We start from the raw sequence: 20,655 nt of genomic DNA, 5'->3' as shown, positions 1-20,655 counted from the left end.
ATCCAAACCAGAAACAAACCCAAAACCAAACAAAAATATCCAAAGGAAACACCAAAACATTTTTTTTGAGCTCAGATGAAAGCATATATCTACATAAGCTATCTGATGGCTTTGATGTGAATATTTTTTGCGTCAGTCTAGCAGCACTGAATTTATTTTCCCTATATAAATTTACTGGTTAAGATGACAGTGAGTCCACACAGTGTCTGTAACACAGAGAACAGATGAACCACCAAACTAAAAGCTGTCATGAGATTCACGGAATTAAGGAAGTCATTGTTTCATATTACAACAAAAACTAACTCCCAGACATATCAGCAGTCAAGAAAAGTTTTTTTATATTCAATATTTTTACAATAGGTCCCCAAGTCCAGTCCTACTGCTTATCTTTTTCCCTGTTAAACAAAGAAAATGTTCTCTAAACATGATTGTTCATGGTTTCAAGCATGCAAAAATATCACTTTCTTAAGTTTCTGTCAAGTTACTACCTAATACCCAACAAGAATAAGACTGGAAACTTTCATAAGCAGCTCCTTAGGTTTTCCTTTTCCCTTGTGCCTGCAGCTGAGCCATGCCTCAGCTCTCTCATATCCAACACAGAATCTACATCAGATGCAGGAAAGCCCATCAGGCTTTCAATGAAAGTTCCCATGCCCCAAACAACTATCCCTCTCTTTGATCCTCAGCACTTGGCAGGTGTGTTAATCTATGAATGCTAAATCCACATCTGCTTTCCTTGGTACAGATCCAAAGCAATACTCATATTAGAGCCCTAACCAAACAAGTCAAAATAAGGTATGAATCCTCCTTATTCCCTAGCACAGTGCACACAGAGCTTTTTCTTTTTTTTTTGAATATGCTAGACAAAGGTAGCACTTTTATCCACACTGAGTGGCCAAATTTCTCTGCAGTCTTACATTCTGCAAACAATCAATCAGCATTTTATACAGCTTAGAGCAGAGTGTGATAGATAAAACATAAGTAAATGAAAGTCTGTTTAACATGACACAAAAACTGGAGACAGATGAGGAAGAGCAGGCAACCAAAAGTGCCACATGCAATAAAAATAAGCAAAGGTCATTTTATGTGATCAACATTCATAAATGTGAAACAGAAGAGAATTTACATAAATGGATGTTTCAACCACTAGTGAATAGTTCTCACATAAGTATTAACCTTGTTTGCTCTTATATTTAAAAGTACACTGAGGTTTATCCTTAAATCTCATACTCTATGTGAATTTTTTGAGGACAACACCACTAGCAGACAGAAGCAGTGTTTTACTTAGTGCAGAACAAAAGACACACAGTTCACCTGCTTTCCCAGTAGGAGAAAGTTCACACACAGTAAGAGTCTGGTTCAGTAAGGACAAGCAAAGTTGAGAGCTTTTACCTCAACCACTTAGAACCCATTCATGATGGGCAAAGTGGCAGTAGAGCTCTGGATTCAGGAGCCTGAACCACAATTAGGAAACAATCCAAGTGCCATTAGTGTCGGTAAGCCTAGGGTCATCAAGGACAAGACTACCATCAGCTTACTCTGAAAGATGTTTTCTGGGAAACATAATGTTTGGAATCTTTGAAATGCGGCAAGATAAAGAGTCAGTGAGGCAGCATCAATAGCAGTTGCATTTCACTGTACCCATATGCACTTGTGCCACTCTACCCATCAGGGACAGGGGGACAGGGAGGACACAAAGCCATCGCAAGATACAGCCCTTGGCTAGGAATCACATCCCCTGCTTCACAGGTTTTGCCATCGATGAATACCTCTATCCTGGTACTTTGTATACGTAATCTCATTCTGTCTATGTCCCATACTGACCAGATGTCCTATGCATATGTTAGGCACAATGTCAGCCGACATTAATGCATACTGCCTCTCCCTAGGCCTGTTTATTTGGCCTTGGGGCAATGCTAATGCATACACAGAGCTTCTGGTTACAGCTGGTTTCCATCCAGACAGCTTGGATGGTATGCTTGCACCTGCCTGCAAAATACTGGGTAGACAAATCTCTGCATGAAACATTGTTGTCTTCAACAGACAACGTCCTATCCCAATAATGAAGTGAATGATTCCTCAAATACATCTTTGCCTTCTCAAGACTTGTTCTGTTATCCAAGACCCATTTATAAAAAATTCATCTGAAGTTTAGAACACAAGACCTTTTTCCCAGTCCTGTGGATATTTCAGATTTTTCTGCCATTCAAGTACATCTTGGTCAGTCAATTCCAGTCACAAACTTTTGATGTTTCTAATATAGATTAGATAAAAATTCCAATTAGGACAGAAAAGGACACTGCCTAAGAAAGCTGTATGAGGAATTAATAATCCAGAACAGAGAGACAGTTATCGAGAGGCAGTAATCTTCCCAGAAACAGCTAAGCAATAAAACTGGACTTGTTTTATTTATAATTCAGCTATTAATTTCCTTTTGGTGTATTATTAATGCTAGACAAGAAGACAGATCAGGAACTGCGTAATATAATCAGCATAGTTCTCTTAAAATATTTCTTAAATGCTGTAAAATGCACATTCAGGAACAGAGTATTGTATGGTATATCAAATAAAAGCAGTAAATTGTGAAATACTTCAGGTTTGAATCACTAGTGTCTCATTTCACTACCTTATCTCCATCATAAGCAATTACATTTAACAATGATTCAATTTATATGGTTTGTTTAATGAACAATTTCAACTTACCAAAGTTAAAACTGTCTTACATTCAACATATCATAGGGTTCTTTCAACCACCTACCTCCTCGGCTGGCAAGGACAGTCCCATCATAGGAAAACGTCAAGCATGAAGTGTCAGTGCCTGAAGCATGGGCTTGCCTGCAGTGGAACTTCGTATGTACCTGTTTGTCAAACAAACAAAACATTACAAAATAGACATTACAAACAAAATGTTTCAAAGTGGGACAAATATTTTATAGCATTTTGTGTACTCTGATGCTATTCCTAAATTTAAACAGAAACCCCTGCATTTTTAGAAGCTAAATTTCAACAGTCTTTTAAAAACATCACGCATGTTTCAGAATAGGCTCTCATAATAAGGCCTTGAATGCAAAATTTAACTTTTTCATAGGTTTAATTATACAGTACACACTTAGTGCTCCCACCAGCACTGAATAAAAAGTAGTTATGCCTGGTTAAGATAAAAATACATTTGAAGACAGTTCTCAACACTCCCCTAAGAAGGCCTGTAGTTACAAAAACTACCAAAATACAATATACATACTTTCCAAAGGACTTTAAAGAAGGACTGGAGGAACTTACTTTTCCCAAATTTAATCCCTGACAAACTTAATGGCTTACATAATAGAACAAAGTTCAGATATTTTTAAATTTGTGTTCCATTTAGCTGCAATAAAATTCTAGTTTGGGAATGATTGGGAATTATTGGGAATTATTTTAATTATTTCTATTTTGCTGATAATTCTAGAGAAAGGTTGAAACTGCTTTCAGGTTAACATTTTATTCTTATTCATTAAGTCATTATTTGGTAAAATACCTAAAAATTCTATTAAAAAGAGAGGAACCTCAAATTAAATCTTAACACTCTTGTAAAATCAAACTTGCCTACTTCCCAACCAAAAACAAAGGTCTCAGCTAAGATACCAAGAAATCTTTCATACAGAAGAAGGGAAAATGGAAGAAAAGGGAAAAGAAAGAAAGAGAGATAAAGGAATTTGTGACAGGTTGATTCCTTACACCTAGGTAACTATGCTCCTCACTTACCCTCTTTTCATAACCAAAAACTAATTCATATAGCTGTACAATTAAGCATTCAAGACTTAGAGGTTGCCAGTACAACTGTATCTCATCTTCCTGTCTGCAAGATAAGGTTCAACACACACAGAGGAGAAGGTGACAAATTAGTGACCTTAAAGTCCTTTATTTATTGCAGTGATGAGCAAAACAGAAAAATAGTGTATTTTCAGAGGGGGTTTTGAACAGCATGCAGAAAGTCAGCCCTATAACGCCACCCTAAACAGTAAGAGGACAAAACACTGAGCAGCTGCTCAGTGATTTCTATCCAAACTATGCATTAAAAGAGACACAGTTCTACAGAATATGAAGGGAGGATGTGATCACAAAATGCAGTCACACAGGCTGAATTGGGCTTGCACAGGAATACTCAGTTACTGAATCTTCTAATTTTTGACACGCACCTTACTAGGGCTCTTTTTTATGGGCTATTTTGCAAGTAAAAGAACGAAACTAATAAAGCAGCTAATGCTGTTTATTGTTTAGAATATTTGCTCTAAATTTGGTTCTAAAGCTAAAGAATATTCATGTGATGACATTAATAACTACTGCAATCTTATTTTGATGTGCAGATTTAGTCAAGTATTGAGAGGAGTCACATGAGGCATTCCCTCCACAAATGACTCTTCATCAAACAAGCAAGGACTTCAAATATCAAGTACATGCTTCTTACAGTATTTTGGAGATAGAATATAATAGCTTACGTTTAGTCTTAGTAATTGTTTTGAAATTACTGTCACTTCTAACCAATTTTGCATACCCTGGAGTAAGTCTATGAACAGACTGCCGTTTACAACTGTATGTCTTTGGTGGGAGTGTTCATAAATAATAAAAATTATACTTTATGCATCCAATTACATAAAATCTTCCAATGTGTTGTAACACACAAAGGATAAAGTGTAAATTGGCTACCAGAAAATAGATTTTCTCCAAATAGTATTTGTTAAACATTAAAAAGCAATTAAAATTATATATTTTCTGTCTAAGAAATACCATGGACACTTGCAAAAACATCATAAATGGTTAATAATCACACTTTAAAAAATGCCAGAAATATTACATTATGATATTAAGCTAGTTCAAATGAATTGGAAGAACTTCATTTGGGCTCCACAACATTCTCATCCCTTCCAGGCAATGTCACATTGACATACATATATTAAAATATGATTTTTTTCACTCTGCTGTCCAACTTAATGTGAGGCTGTAGGATATTTTCCTTTAACTTCATCCTTAATCAATCTGAAATACTTTCTTTTGTTTTGTGTTGGATACAAATTAAAATACAGAAAAGACCTGGGGTCCAACTAATGCCTTTTCTTTTATGTTTAATTAAGTAAAAACCCAAACATCTATGGATAAGTAAATTACATACCAGTTCAGAAATTTTGCTATTTTCCTAGGGTCAAAGATAATGATTTTATTCAGCATGAATTTATGAATCCATTAATAAAACCTAAACTGTCTCTTTCAGGAATTAAGCAATTCACCTTAAATTGGCCCAAAGTTGTGTCAGGGAAGGTTTAGATTGAAAATTAGGAAAAAATTCTTCACTGAAAGGGTGATCAAGCATTGGAAGAGGATGCCCAGGGAAGTGGCTGAGTCACCACCCCTAGAGGTATTTAAAAGACATGTAGATGTGGCCCTTAGGGACACGGTGGTGGACTCGGCAGAGTTAAGGCTAATGGTGGGACTTGAAGAACCTAAGGTCTTTTCTAACCTAAATGACTTTATGACTCTGTCACCCACTGTGGAGCAGTCTCAATGAAGTACCTGTACTTCAACAGGTTCTTACCCTTTTTCAACTGTCCTACAGAAAACGGAAAACAGCAACATATAAATATCAAAGATTGACCTTATGTACCCCCTTAATCACAAAACCAAAAACAACAGAATTAATTTAGCCCAACTCTATCCAGCTTTGATGCTTTAGGATTTCATGTAAAACAAGACTTGTGTGAAAGGGATAGTAAGATTGCATCAGCAATTCTGTTTGTCTTTAAAAATAAATTTGCTCAGTTCATCAGTAAAAAGATTGTTTTCCTAACTTTGAGCTTGCAAGCTTGCCCTCCATATATTATTCTGCAAAGGAATATAACCCTGAATTGTAATACTAAATCAAATATTCTAAAATGATTGAAGGTTGCTCTAAAAATGATAGAAGGTTGAACAAGAAGTTTTTACATATACTGGCAAACGTTCATTGCAGTTTTCAAAGAAAATAATGTGTTTGGCCTCTGATCTCTTAATATTTTTAACAGATGTCTAATCTTGCTAACAAATCATTACAAAAAAAATTGTTATCAGAATGCTTTTTGCTGGAAAGACATGAAACAACAGAACTAATGTACACAATTCAAAAGTCTGATTCAAGAAGGCGAGAGCACTGAAATATCAGATAGAGATATAAAAGATAATTAGGGCAAAGTGTATCTACATATCTCCTTCACTACCCTTCTCCTTTTGTTGCAGAAGTGCCTGCTATTATGAAGTAACAATCATGTTACTTCATAAAAGCATACTACAAAGTTTAATAAGTTCATCAGTCCTTAGTATTTTTAAAAGGTTTAGTTACTTCAGCAAATTCTGCAGTAAACCACTATCTTCTGCAACTTGTTTAAAGGTTTTCTTAGCTAACAACTTCAGCAATGTAAGCACTTTCCTCCTAGCTTTGTATTAGCACATATATTTTTGTTAAGCAATTACAGCTGACTGTACTTGTGTGCAAATGAGATGACAGGCAGAAAACACGAAGCACATGTGAGAAAGGACAGTTTTATGTATCAAAAAAAAATACACGTCAGGATTTGCAATACTGCCGCAGTCCTCAGAGAGGAAGAGAGGCAGAAGATAAAAGGAAGACAAAGAAAGGATTGGGAAGGGAAGAGTTGTGAGGTGGAAAGGTACATGACCAGAGCATCAGTAATGAGTATCCCTTGCACAAAAATCTGGGTGGATTGAGGAGGACCCATATGGGAAGTGAATATGCCACGTGAAGATGGCACATGAAGTGTTTATCACAAACGAGTGGCCTACAGAGCCACGTGGTTACAGCTCTGCATCACACAACTGCTCTTCTGCTCAAAAAGCCTAAATAAAATATATTCTACGGAAAGCAACTAGATCTACTCAGTTTGGTCACCTCAGAAATCCAAGGCACGTCCATGAGAAAAACAACAATATGATAAACTAATGAAATTTTTTAACTTTCCACACTGTTTCTGGGATACAGTATTTCACAGTAAGCCAACACTTTCCCAAGATTATAATGCTTCCCACACTCTGCCCCCCCCCACTTTTCTTTTAACAAAACATTGAATGTCCCAGCCAAGAAATTCTTCTTCCTTTTTATTCCTAACATCTTCTAGATTTTTTAAAAGCACAGGCAGTAAATTAAGGCAGGCCTTGGGGAAAGTGAGACCTACAAAGATTGCTTTATCAATCTTTCCCTGTATTACAGATGCATCGCAAAATTTTACTCATTTATTAGTATGAACACAGTCAACCATAAAACCACAATCATGTCTACAGCAAAAGGAACTCTGTCCAGTAATGAGTGTGCCACTAGTAATGTGCAATCTACTTCAGTTTGCTCCAGCACAAAGAAGGTGTGATGTGAACAGGGAAGCTCATCTCTAGAGATGCCTCCGAGGCTCACTCACCAGCTGTTTCCTGTCTTTCACATCAAGGAATGTTTCCAAGGCTCCTTGAGAGCTGGAAACTTGGGATTTACACTAGTTTCAAACTAGCTCAGCAGAGATGCCAGACAAGCAAGTCCCAAGCCGTGTACGGTGTTTGAGTTTTAAACGAGTCTTTTCACCTGAGATACTTTCAGGAAAATAAAATGGCTGACACTTCCAATATTCAGCTGTGAAAGTTATAATTGTCAGCAAATGTAAAAGCTTTCTAAGATAACATATTATCATAGGCCAGTCTCAAGGTGACAAACTTATGAGATATAAAGGTGAAAAAAAGAAATCAAACAAACAAACTAGAAAACTTTTTTAGTCACAGCTGAGCAAAGCTGTCTGGGTCTTTGTTGAAAGTGATCCCAACAGAGACAGCCAACACCTCAGACCTGTGATTACAGCTGACAAGACAGACAGGTTCCCAGGTAACAAATTAAACTCTCCAAATGGCTATTTCCCCATCCCCCTTCAGCCAGCTCTACTGAAGGAAGCATATTTGCTTTTCTCTCCATTATAATCCAGAAAAGAAATGTAAGTGTACTATCTGGGTTTAGTATATCACTTAAAAAATATCAGATCTATGTATGTCAGCTGAATTCAGAAATTTCTCAATATTTTCCCTGAGTAGGCACTTGCAGACTATATCAGATGCTTTCCTTAAGTCTCCATAAACATGATCCCCAGGCTTTCAATTTATGTGACAGCTCTTCAATACCACTTCCCGTGGTGTAGAAACGGATGCTGTTTCAGTAATGAGCATACTGATGCAAAACAAGATTAACTTGTGAAATCTGAGGTTTCAGTGTTTACAAGATTACACGCTTACATGATTTGCTCTTCTCTGTTATTTTCTAACTCAGTGACATCTACATGTATCATCAGCAGACGTGAAACACTCCTTCCTTTCTCTGAATCCTAATTAAACAATTATGAATACAGTAATATAACTTTATTTGCCATAACCAGGACAACTGACTGACAATTGTATTTAACTTTGTGCATCCATTATATTCTCATCTGTTGCAACTAAGGCCTTTTTCTGGGTGAGAAGTCTTTGGGATTTCTTTATCTCACACTCAGCAGTGGTTCAATACCCTTCAACAATCTGTCACGTTTCGTTACTGAGATATTTGCAATTACTGAACACATAAAAGACTTGCCTTTTCTTAAAAATTCTGCAGGGTTTTTTTAGCCACTATATTGCAATGAAAAACCTACATAACCAAAAAAAAAAAATGGTCTATAATTATTTCTAAAATTTATAAAAGATTCAGTCCATTGCAATGAATCATGTTTTATATTATGCAACTATGAATAAAAATAAAAACAGAAGTGTGAAATGCCTAGTCAGAAAACGCTGGGCTGTTATGGAAAGCAGCAGTCTTAGAAGAGAAGCCATACAGCAGTGTCAACAGTCAAAAATTATTTAGTGTTTTGATAATTGCAATTGATACAAAAACTTGATTTCTGTTGAAGAAAAATAATATAAACATTTATGTGGCAAGGCACCCAAGACATTTGACCATATGTGGTTTTAGGCAAAACAAGGAAGTAAGCAAGTTTGCCTTAGAAATGTCTCTGATCCACTGCAGAGTGATGAGAAAGTCCTTCCTATCTGCCCATGCTTCCTTCACCACTTAGAATATTAGATTTCTAAGAATTTGCTGGCCACAGAAACAATTTCTTCTTGGTCAAGTTAATTCATCAAGAAAGATTTTAGGAAACTATTTTAGAAAGATGGCTTCTTAACAGCATTGCTAAATATTTGCCTAATGGTTTGAAAATGAAACCCCAGCTGAATGTTTGGCTGCACAGTCAAACTCTGCATTTGAGAAAACAACCTATCTTGGCCACAAAAATGATAAATATTACTAATAAAAATAGCTTTTGGAAACTATTCAGTTGGCTTTCTTTGGGGATTTTTTACACTGCATGAGAAAAACATACAAGGATGTAAAAGAAATGTTCTTCTGTATCTTTTCATAACTTATCAAATCCATCTCATGCTATCCTAGTAAATTCACATTTTTCTTCCTTTATACTATCAAATATGGCTTTTGTAAACCAACAAAAAAGCCCATCACTGCTTTTGCCTCTTACAAAATTAAATTAGTCAGTCTTAGACTTGCCCTGTTGTTGAAGGTTCCTTTGCTTTCCAGAAAACAATCAAATCTGATCAATGTTATTTCATTAAAAGTTTAGTTAAGATATACTAGAACCCCACTGAAATCCACATATTGCTTCAAACTCACTTAAGCCATCATTGGATGGTTCACAACAATTAGAAGTAGCCTTTTTCCTGTTGGCAATAAACAAGTAAATAAATAAATAAATAAATAGATAAATAAATAAATAGATATATAAAGAATATAAAGAAGCTACTAAGATGTCTTCAAAAGGCAACTATAACAAAGTTATTCTCACAATAGTTCAATATAATTTCTCATATTCTTTCAGTCTTCAGTGCTCCCAAATCTTAAGATCCATTTTTGCGATGCAGTTGAGGTACAGTGTGAGCAGAGTGAAATATAACTGAAAATACAGAAATTTACATTAAGCTAACATTCCTGGTTCAGTAACACTTGAGCCAAAAAAAGTGAATTATCAAAGACGGTGGTATAATAAATTCATTTGCTCGCTGAAAACAGTAGCTAGCATATGTATATTCTAAGCAGATGGGTGTATTTCTCTAAGAAATGTACAGTCATCTTCTCTAAATTTCTTGTAACATAGCAAACTATTATTTCTTCACATTATTTGATTTTTCTGATAAAAATGTACTGCAAACCATCATGCCATATTTTCTCTGCATATTAATTAAAATTATATAATTTTTTTCAAAGTATGTGTTTTGTTTTATTTATTCGTATCGAAATATGAAGACGGAAGAAAGCCTCAGTTAAAGGGATAAGTAATATTTTGCCACATGAAGCATTTAAGTGATAAAATCAGCATTCTTAACTCTGAGCCTCAGTGGTTTATAATGTTGCATGAAGTTGCTGAGATTATTAGCTCAATATACTTGAACTAATAATATACTGGCTTTCAAAGAATTTATGAATTTATTTTTTTAAGTCACTAGAAAACAAAAAATTTCATCATCATTCAATGTAGTAAGTTGTTGAGAGAAGCTGGCTTTGAGAAGGAAACTCCCTTTCTTCTGTTTATAGGTCTCCTGGACATGTCTGGATGGTGCATGATACACATTTTTTTAATAAAACAAGATATGTTGCTATTAATCTGCAAGATGCAGAGTTCCTAAATGCCCTCAATTTCAGTCACCTTTAATTCAGAATTTTACCTGATGAGCTCAGCAACTTCAGAATTAGGCCCCAGAGTTACAGATGAGTAAAATGAAAAAGTAAGAAGCTGGTTGGGAAAAAAAATTTTAAAAAGGTAACTTAAGTAAACTTAATTTTCCTTTCCAGCAACATTCTTATCTCAGTTCCATAGTTCCTTCTTTGATGGCGTTTTTTTCTCACAATAATTTTATATAATTGACCAGTTAAATAAGCAAACAAATAAAAATCTCTACACACTTGTAAGCAAAAAATTAGCAAAGTGGAAGTAAAATTTCAACAATTGTTTCCTGAAAGTGGTTTATACTAACTGAACAGAATGTTCCAAGCTCACTCAGAGCAGCAATCCAGTACCTAAGCATTAGGTAGAGCAAAAAACCTTGTAATATCTTTAAGAGAAAAAGTTGCTTCCTGTTCTACAGTGAATAAATTTTCTGAATGAATTTCTAATATGTGTCACTTTTAAAATTAGTTTTATAAAACCAAATTACTATTTCAATATGAGAGGATGTAACTTTTTGTTTGAAATTAAGATGCTTAAACTGATTGATCCTTACTGTCTAATTTAATATAAATAATAAGTTGACTATTAAAACTATGGCAATGTAAAAATGTCCTAATCCATAGCTAAGAATCCTTTAAACAGGCTGCAGTATCTCCCTAAAAATTTGTCTCTGACAATACAGAATCATTACGGCATTTTTCATTCTGCAATTAGCCATCTCATCTACTATTAATGTTGCTTCAAAATCCTCTTCTCTTTTTCCATTTTTTATGATACTCCGGGGTAGCTCTCTTGACTACAATTCTCTTTCACCACTAGCATCCCTCTAATTCCTCTCCCTCCAACAAAAGGATTCCTTCCATTTTCTCATTCTATCCTTCCAGCTTCATTTTAGCACAATATTTCACACTTATGCCTGGTAATTTCATATTTCTTCTCCATCAGCAGTGGCATCTTCAGAGCATAGGGAGATACATGAACTGCTGCTTGTGAAAGTCATATCTCAAACTCTCATTTGCATCATCCACTTTACACCAAACAACTCTGTGTTTCTCCCTCTCTCTTATCTCTATTATCTGGGGAGATAATAACAACTGAGTTTGCACATTGCCTTGCTTTTGTTTGTTAGTATAAACCTCTTACCAACTTGACAGCGGACTCAGCCACCTTTGTTTCCAAAGGAGACCAAAACTGAAGCTTGTTTTGCACACATAGACAGACAGCACCACACACTACTGCAGCCCTGCCTTGCCCTCTCTCTCTGACTTTTTCATCCAACACAGTCTTCTCCTCCATCCTCATTCCTCGTCAATCTGACTTAAATTCTCCCCTGAGCCTCAATAGATTTATCCCTGACAAATCCAACATGGGAAGATACCCCATACTTACTCTCATCAACCTTGGGAAAAGAGTGTCTATTTTCTGTTCGCTTTCTTCATTGTTTTATGAGGTCCAATACCTCCTGTATACCATCCACATGTTGGCTCTCCTCTTCACTATTTCCTCCAGTGCATGATTATCTTTCAGTTTCTCTCACTATTCACCATTACTTGCTGCCTTGGTCACTGAACTACTCACTCTACAGTGTATTTTTAAACACCTTATACACAGTCATGACTCCCAATATTTTCAAGCCATTAAACTGCCTTCCAAGAAAAAAGGTACATCATTTTCTCTCTGCTGAGCATCTTAGTTCACCTTCACATCACTTTGTGCATGTTCAGCTGGCAATACAAACTCAACATGATGAAATCTGTTCCTGATTTTCTTACATGGATACCATATCTTCTCAATTTCCCTGGAAGATCTAACTGCCTTTAACCATTCATCATAAGAAAAATGTTGTTATATGCATCACAATGTGTCATCTCCTTTCTGTCACACATTGTAAAACATGCCATAATAAATCAAACCAAGAACCCACTGCCAGTATTACTACTTTGACACCTTTTCCCTCTTTTGTTTCCTTGATAATAGTTCTTTACTTTTAGGGTCCACTGTTGCTTCATTTTGTCTTCTTTAACAGTTGTATTTCACCAATGACTTAAATATATAGTTATTCAATAATAGCAATTACAGATCATTCACTTAATCCCCAAGAACATCTGTGTTTTTCTCATATAAAGGAAAAGAAAATTCAAAACCAACAAGTACACCACTTCTTTTTCCATAACATGTATGGAAATACTGTAAACTATCACTTAAAAAAAGACCAAAAAAAAAAGGGGGTGGGGAGATAATAACAACTGAGTTTGCACATTGCCTTGCTTTTGTTTGTTAGTATAAACCTCTTACCAACTTGACAGCGGACTCAGCCACCTTTGTTTCCAAAGGAGACCAAAACTGAAGCTTGTTTTGCACACATAGACAGACAGCACCACACACTATTGCAGCCCTGCCTTGCCCTCCTCCCTCAATGCAATAGCCAAGAAACAACAGTGACCTGTCTGGAGTACAGAAAACATTCCTACACCCCTGCCAACTCTTACCCAGTTTGGTATCACACTTCAACATATCAAATATCGAAATCAAACAGGCATTTTCACATTTGTGACAAGTGATAAGCCAATGGCTGGCAATGCAATGTTTTCTGCTGACTGCAACAGGTATCCCTGCTTCTGAGAAATCACTCAAGCTCTTCAAGGTGGTCTTGAACATAAGCCAGTCCTCCTGTTACCAGGGCAGGAATGCACTACCTGTACTAGTTCTGCCCTTGCAAGCCCTGGTGAAACAGAATCTGTAAAGGTCAATGCAGTGCACTCTGGTGACCTCAACAGGAAGAAGTTTGCTTCTAGGTCTTGGGCTCAATCTGCCCTCCAAATGAGACCACAGACTTGCATAAAGGTGAGGACAAAATAAGGGTAGGGAACTACGATGCAGTGCCATCTATATGCTTGTACCAGGGAACGTGTTGATCACAGCAGCTACATTCATCAGGACCTCTTAAGAGTCCATAAAATCAACACACTCCATGATCATACAACAAATTGGATTTTTTTTTTAGAGCATCTCTCTTTTTGTATGTGAACTAGCACAGTAGTTTATAATTTGGCACATTAAATATAAATTAAATTTTAGTCCTGATTACCGGTGACTGCTTTGAGCACAAAACAGACACAAGCCAAATCTGGAATTGATACATATAAATGGTACAAAGTGAAATAGTAATCATAAAGGTATTTTTAAAAACTATACATACTACTTAATCTGAATGAAAATTACATATGTTGAATTATCTAAGAATAAGTTCTTTGAATTCCCAGTGCTTAAAATGATGACATACATTCAGCAATTCTACTGAACTAAAATTTCACTGTAAGTCTCTGGGCATACTTAGACACATTTACATATATTTACACATAATGTGTGAAATACATAGGTAGTCATATCCAACTCCAAGTCTAGCTGTCTATCTCATGAGAAATTTAGAACTTCATTTAAGGAAGGCAGCTGTTTCATGGATGTATCTGATTTCAGTCTGCATAGTATCACTGCAGTCACACATTAAATAAAACACAGCTGGACAATGCTCCACCTATTTTACCACCCTCTCTGCAAACTGTTTAGCACTAACATCTGTTGAAAATAAACTTTAGGAAACAGGGAGATCATGAAAAAAAACCCTTTATTTTAAAATATTTTGCACTGGAAGAAGTTTTATTTACTTATAAAGAAAGCCTCACAGATATTCAAACAGGTTTTAATTATGAGATTTATACCTAGAGTTGAAAGAATCCTGCTCACTGAAGCTATCTTATAAAAAATATAATATTATTACAAATACTTTTAGTTTCATGTGATTGGTTTAGTTCTGTATCTGCTGCCAAGATGTGGTATAGCTGTGCAGTTCATCTTCTCATTGCTAATCACAGACACAAAAATAACTTCTTTGGCTTATAATCTTCTTATGAATTCTCTAGAAATGCCATGCAAACATTTTTAATTAAAGTTAACTAGACTTATGAGATGTTCTTTAGGATTGAGGACAGTCTGTAGTGTATGATGGCTAATTATTTAAGCTGTATCCTCACAAAAGTGCACATTTTAATGGAAGTAACCATGAAACAATCATTCTCTATGTAGAAATAAGTCATTCTTCATCAAACTTCCTATGAGTCAAATGTATGTAACCTAACGTTAGATACAAAAACTATGCCTCACTGTAACTTATCTTCTGCAAATCTATATATTTCCACAGATCAGAAGTCATTATTTCCTACCTTTTTTGTTCTTAATCCACATGATCAAGATGTAACAGCTTTCCTTTTGTTAAGTATTTTAAAATATGGGAGTTTTAGCCTTTTCTAATAAAGCAAACTTAATGACCAAGAGCTGTACAGAAATATACCTCTCATTGCTTTTACAAAATTCACAGCATAAACCTGCTGTTCATCTCCTCAAGCTTGAAGAACTAGTGACAAACTAAGAACCACAATGAGAAATATTTGGACACAAAACCAGCTTCCTAATACATTTATCAAGCACAAAATTCTTTTCATAATTTACAAACCCTATCAGGCTCTGGACCACTGAATTGCTTGAGCAATGCATACACTATGGTATCTAAAAGCCATTTCTCTGATAAGCCAGACCACTCTGGAGCTCACTTCTTCTTAGAACAAAATGTACTTTCAACTTTTTGCCTCTGCAAAAAAGGAACATTTTCTCTAAAACAACAAAGCTAGTTCAAGAAGGCTCTTCTATTTCTGCTTCATTATTTTTCATTATTTAATCTTTCTATTTCTGTAACATTATTCGTATTATATTAATATTAATAACACTACAATATTAATAAAGCCAATCACATTGCTACAATGCCTACTCTTTTCTTCTCAAATTGTCATTTTGAAATGATTTCTGTTAAGTTCTACTTTTATTTTTTTTAACAATAAACCAAAGAGAGAGATATAATCTAAGCAGGATAAGCCTTTTTCCTTTAACTATACAGGAATCCAAAGTAAAATCCTTTAAGCTATTTTCACTGGGGTGTGACAGACTTCAAGATTTAGAATTGCCTTTCATCACCATATTAGATAGTGCAAACATTTAGATAGTTCTTAACTATAAACTGTTTATTACGTAAGAGAGAAATGCACTTAGAAATACAGCAGGGCACATTTTATCTTAGCATTTGATTGTCAGATTCTTTATTGCAGCTAGCTTCAGGGTACAGATAGTGATGTACTGGCTAAACCAGACGTATACAAAAAGGAATAATATATGAATCTGTTAATATTTGCTGCTGGCAAGCTTGTGTGTGATTTCCAGTTTCTGGAACAGGGGTCTGGCACATATACATATGGAATGAAAGGGTGGAATATTATGGATATGGAAAACTTACCTTAAGTTTGAAAGGGGAATATAGTATATTTGGATATCCTTCATCTTGTATTTATACAAGAAATTTCCAGATGTAGCCAGACTGCCCTCTTCAAAGCATGAAGCATGTTACTTACTTGGGGGAAACTGGAAGATTTGCCTGCTGTTTAGCCATAATAGTGATGTTCAGTGAATGTAAGAATAGTCATTGTAAACTATTTCTATTAAATATTGACATTTCACTGGAATATTTTAAATGCTGTGAAGATATCAATATAAATGTTAAATTCTATATTAAAAAAAATCTAAATAGACAAGTGAGTATCCCATTGTAAAAAAAAAAATAAATCTAGCTGGTGTGAAACAAGCACAATCCTGGAATGTCGTGATCAACAAGATGTCAAAGACACACAGTGAACTGGTAGAAACTGGAATTAAAAAGGCATGTGTAGACTAGCAAAGCTTTCTAGTGGACAGACACAAGATGTCAACAATTTATTAATGTGAGCTATTTCTTATGCAAAAAGCATCCTGTAACTGTGCAAAGATCCAACAATCTCATCTTCCCAAAGCATGAGTATAAAATCCCTCAAAGGACTTTCCAATTAATGGAGAAAATGTTTACAGCAACTTTCAGATCTTACTACTGGTTTTGTTACTCTGTCTTCGCAGCATCAGATGTAAAATCCATCAAGAACAGCAAAATAAAGTTTGCAAAAAAAATTTCCAAATAAGACCTGGACTTGGATTCCCATTCCAAAAAAGAAAAGTATCTTACATAATAATTTTTCATTACCTAAATCTGTGCCTTTAGTTGTACAGTATTCTTTCAAAATGGCTCCAGTACTTGTGAAACTTTTCGTCTCTGAAAACTCTACCTTAAAACTTTCAACTGCACACCACAAAACTAAAGCTTACAGAAACCCTTTCAAAGCAAACAATCACTAAATATAGAAATGTATTTATCTTACACCTATAAATCATGCAATTATTTGGAAAATACTTTTAACGTGAGTATTTGTAATTAAAATGTACAGAGCTTAGATCTGCTTAACTTCAGTGCATGCTGTGACATCCCACTTTTCTTCCCCTTATATTTTGAGGATAGGGTGGATTAAGGGCTTGTGAAAAACAGGTTATTTGGATTACCACTTGATCACATCACTTTTGGGAATATTCATGTGGGCAGGATATTATTATAGTGTTGAATTTCAATATTACTGTGCATTTTAAGTTCTGTAAAATCACTTTGAGCTTTAGCTAAGTAATTTAAACTGATCAAAATACATAAATTACTCTAGCAATTTAAAATCAGAGTAAGATTTTAAAACCAGGAAAAAGGAAAATGCTAGCAAAGCAGTAATTCAGCAATAGTGTAGCGGATGCTCACTTCTGAGCAGGAAATAGCTGAAGAATGGAGTTAAACATGCCACTAAGTCTTCTATGAAACAAGAAAGTAAAAAAATAAAAGTTAATCAGTAGCTATAAAAATCTTTCCATGAGCAGTGAATCAATTTGCTTAATGAGAACTATGTTGAAAATCATATAACATTGCATCTTTTCTGTTCAGATTTGCACTATGTAAGAAGTCAAACCTATCACAGATTTATCTGTCAAAACTAAGTCTTTACTACTAGGAGTGCAGCATTAGATAGCTAAATGCTGATAAAAAACTATTCAAAGTTTCTAACCTAATTTAATACTAGAAAAAAAAAACAAACACCTGACAATATTTTGGGTGTACAACCTGGTTTCCCAAATCTTCGTTCGCGAAGCCTAGCCATGATACAACCTGGTTTCCTAAAGGCATTTAAATTTAGAAGGCATGACCACTTCTTACAAACCCTGCCCCCCCAACATCCTTATGTGATATTTTTATATTACAGCTGGAATGATATACCATAAAATACGCGATGTATGAAACTGAGCAACATGATCCAGGCTGCCATATACAGAGAAGTTGTTTATGTAATCCTGTGCTGAATGCACTCAGGAAAAGTTAGAGTTAAAAATTCACACAACAGGTAGCTTCATCAGCTGGTTTGAAAGATCAAGAAAGGCTAACTCAAAAAAACCCTGTTTGTAACCACTGGAAAACATCCCAATTCTTTCCTGTTGGAAATTGCTTATCCTTATTGCGGAAAATGAGGGGAGCTTCTCTGTTCATTGAAGAGATTTTAATAGATTTTAACTGACAATACACTTCAAAAATAACTCCATTCTTTCTGTATCTCTATGAATGAGATACTCCCACTCCTAGACAGGAGAACCAGGCACACAGAGGTTCACTGATTGCAGGACACCCTGCACTCTTGATACTAAAGACTGGCCTCCATGGATCAGTTTGTTCAGAAATATGTATTACTACCGGCTTGTAAAAAGCTCTGAGTGGGCAAGCACAGGCAAGATGAGGAATTTGAACCTATCTGAACTGCAGGTAAACCTCATGGTTTCACTGCATTGCCCTGTGAATCAATAATTTTCAAGATCCTGTCTTATTTTAACCACTAATGCTCTTCAACTCTCCATCTTTGCCAGACACTTTTCTCCACGTCTCAGAACATTTAAATTCAGAGAGTTCTAATGTGTTGTGTTATGACTGACTATTTCACACTATTGTTTCCACTATTCATTCAAAGTTTGAAGGAAGTTATTTTTTATGTCCTTTGAAGCTGTTATTTTAAGCCAAGTTGACAGTGTTCATAATATTTCAAACACACTGACAGATCGTTCTGCTAATGTGCACTGTAAATGCACATGTACATGAACCTTAAAGAAAAAACATACACTGACAAAATAACACACGTGAGAAAATAACACAGATTTATGACAAAACAAAAAAATCCTCTGAGGCAGGTGATTATAATGGATCATGATCCTGCTGAGGAAGTTTGGAGAAAGGCAAGGCAGAGCAGGAATGCATTTGGCTAACTTCAGCATTAACAAGTTACCAATGTCAGTGTCATGAAGAAGAAAAAAAATCTTCCTCCAAAAGTTCCAAAAGTGTTTTTACTCTCACTACATACAGCTGGGAGATTTGGAATCACACCAAAAAAACAGTGGAAGTAGAAAACTGAATGGAACATTCATGGTGTGCATTACTGGTCAGAACTAAAGAAGTGAAATGATCACACACCAAAATCACTTCCTACACACAACAAGATAATTTAAGAAAAAAAAGCAGATACTGAGATGGCTCTAAAGTGACTTGGAAAAAAACAACTAACCAATGAAATTAACTCACAAAAACCAGCTACTTTGACTTCAGCAGGACTGATAAAACATGTTGTAGAAAATACCTTGTCTTTCTCTAAATAATAATAATAAAAAATTATTTAATTACACCATTCTAGACCAAGTTCTATACTACAGAGCAGTGTACAACACACGTGATGTGACTGTGGGGATGGGGATGCCACCACACAACAGGTTAATTTTTAATTTGTTTGCCTTTGATAAACACATCGGTAGGATTCCTGTAGTCAGGTGTAGCAAGTAATGCATGAAAGAGAATAACAAATCTATACCAGCATCAGAAACTCTGACTACAGTGGCAAGGGAGATTTGTGGGAGCTTCATCAGATGGCTTCTGTCACCTCGTAAAGCGGTATTGTGGTGGCTTCCCACCAGCACTGCACTACTGTGCCTGCCTCTAATGAGCACCCGTTTTGCTTGAGGAAAGGGTATCATCATACTCTCTTTCTCGTTGGGGTATTCACTTCTGCCCTTGGAACTGCTGCTTGGCATTTCAATATAAGAAGAGGTAATGGGCAGAAGCTGATGCACAGGAAGTTCCACCTTAACGTAATGAAGAACTTCTTTACTGTGGGGGTGACTGGGCACTGGAACAGGTTGCCCAGAGAGGTTGTGGAGTTTCTCTCACTGAAAATATTCAAAACCCATCTGGATGCAATCCTGTGCAACGTGCTCTGTGATGACTCTGCTTGAGCAGGGAGATTGGACCAGATGACCCACTGTGGTCCCTTCCAACCTCATCCACTCTGTGATTCTGTGCTGCATTCACAAGCCTTCTCCTGTAGGAAAGCAGGGGCTTTACATTTTCAGTGAAGAAAAGAGAAACTTCCCTCTTTTTAAAGTGGGCTCTGTGTTTGACAGCAGTTTGTACTTGACTCAAAAATAAGTGCATCTAAAAACCTTTACAAACATCAGAATAACAGGCACTATGGATGTGTATGTCATGTGAGCCATAATATCTCGACAGAACATCTTCCCAGATTTAGTTTGTTGTGTTACTGTCACATGCAGGAACAGTGGGACAGGCACGCAAGATCAGGGTAGAATGTCATTTATATTTTTGCATAAAGGCAAAACCAAATTCAGTCAGTCACAACAAGCCTTTATTGGGTCAACCCTGTCATGACAGTATGGTCAAATAAGCTACAGCTTTAAACATCTTCCTGAATCTTTCCTTCTTCCTGCTGCATATGGACCAAACCCATAGTCTAAAACAATGATGCCAGAATCATTCCTAACTGATCAAATATAAGAAAATATAGCAACTATTTTCTGTTTTCAGACACCCACCAGTGATTTTCGTTACCAGCTCAATAGA

At 35.7% G+C, this 20,655-nt stretch overlaps 1 protein-coding gene across 2 annotated transcripts in view; it reads right to left on the bottom strand.

Moving 5' to 3' along the window:
• Nucleotides 1-20,655, bottom strand: part of WDR70 (WD repeat domain 70) — a 133,111-nt gene that overhangs the window by 35,457 nt on the left and 76,999 nt on the right. For both annotated transcript variants that reach the window (XM_051772298.1, XM_051772297.1), the window contains exon 11: nucleotides 2,759-2,858. In XM_051772298.1, the coding sequence (XP_051628258.1) occupies nucleotides 2,759-2,858 (100 nt within the window). The remainder of the gene's footprint in view (nucleotides 1-2,758; nucleotides 2,859-20,655) is intronic.

The sequence above is a fragment of the Manacus candei genome, unplaced genomic scaffold (assembly GCF_025592945.1).
Source record: "Manacus candei isolate 608988 ecotype Guabito, Panama unplaced genomic scaffold, ASM2559294v1 h1tg000152l, whole genome shotgun sequence".
In the NCBI taxonomy this organism is placed as follows: Eukaryota; Metazoa; Chordata; class Aves; order Passeriformes; family Pipridae; genus Manacus; species Manacus candei.
Note: the sequence above shows the minus strand (reverse complement) of the source record. Positions and strands in the feature narration are given on the sequence as shown.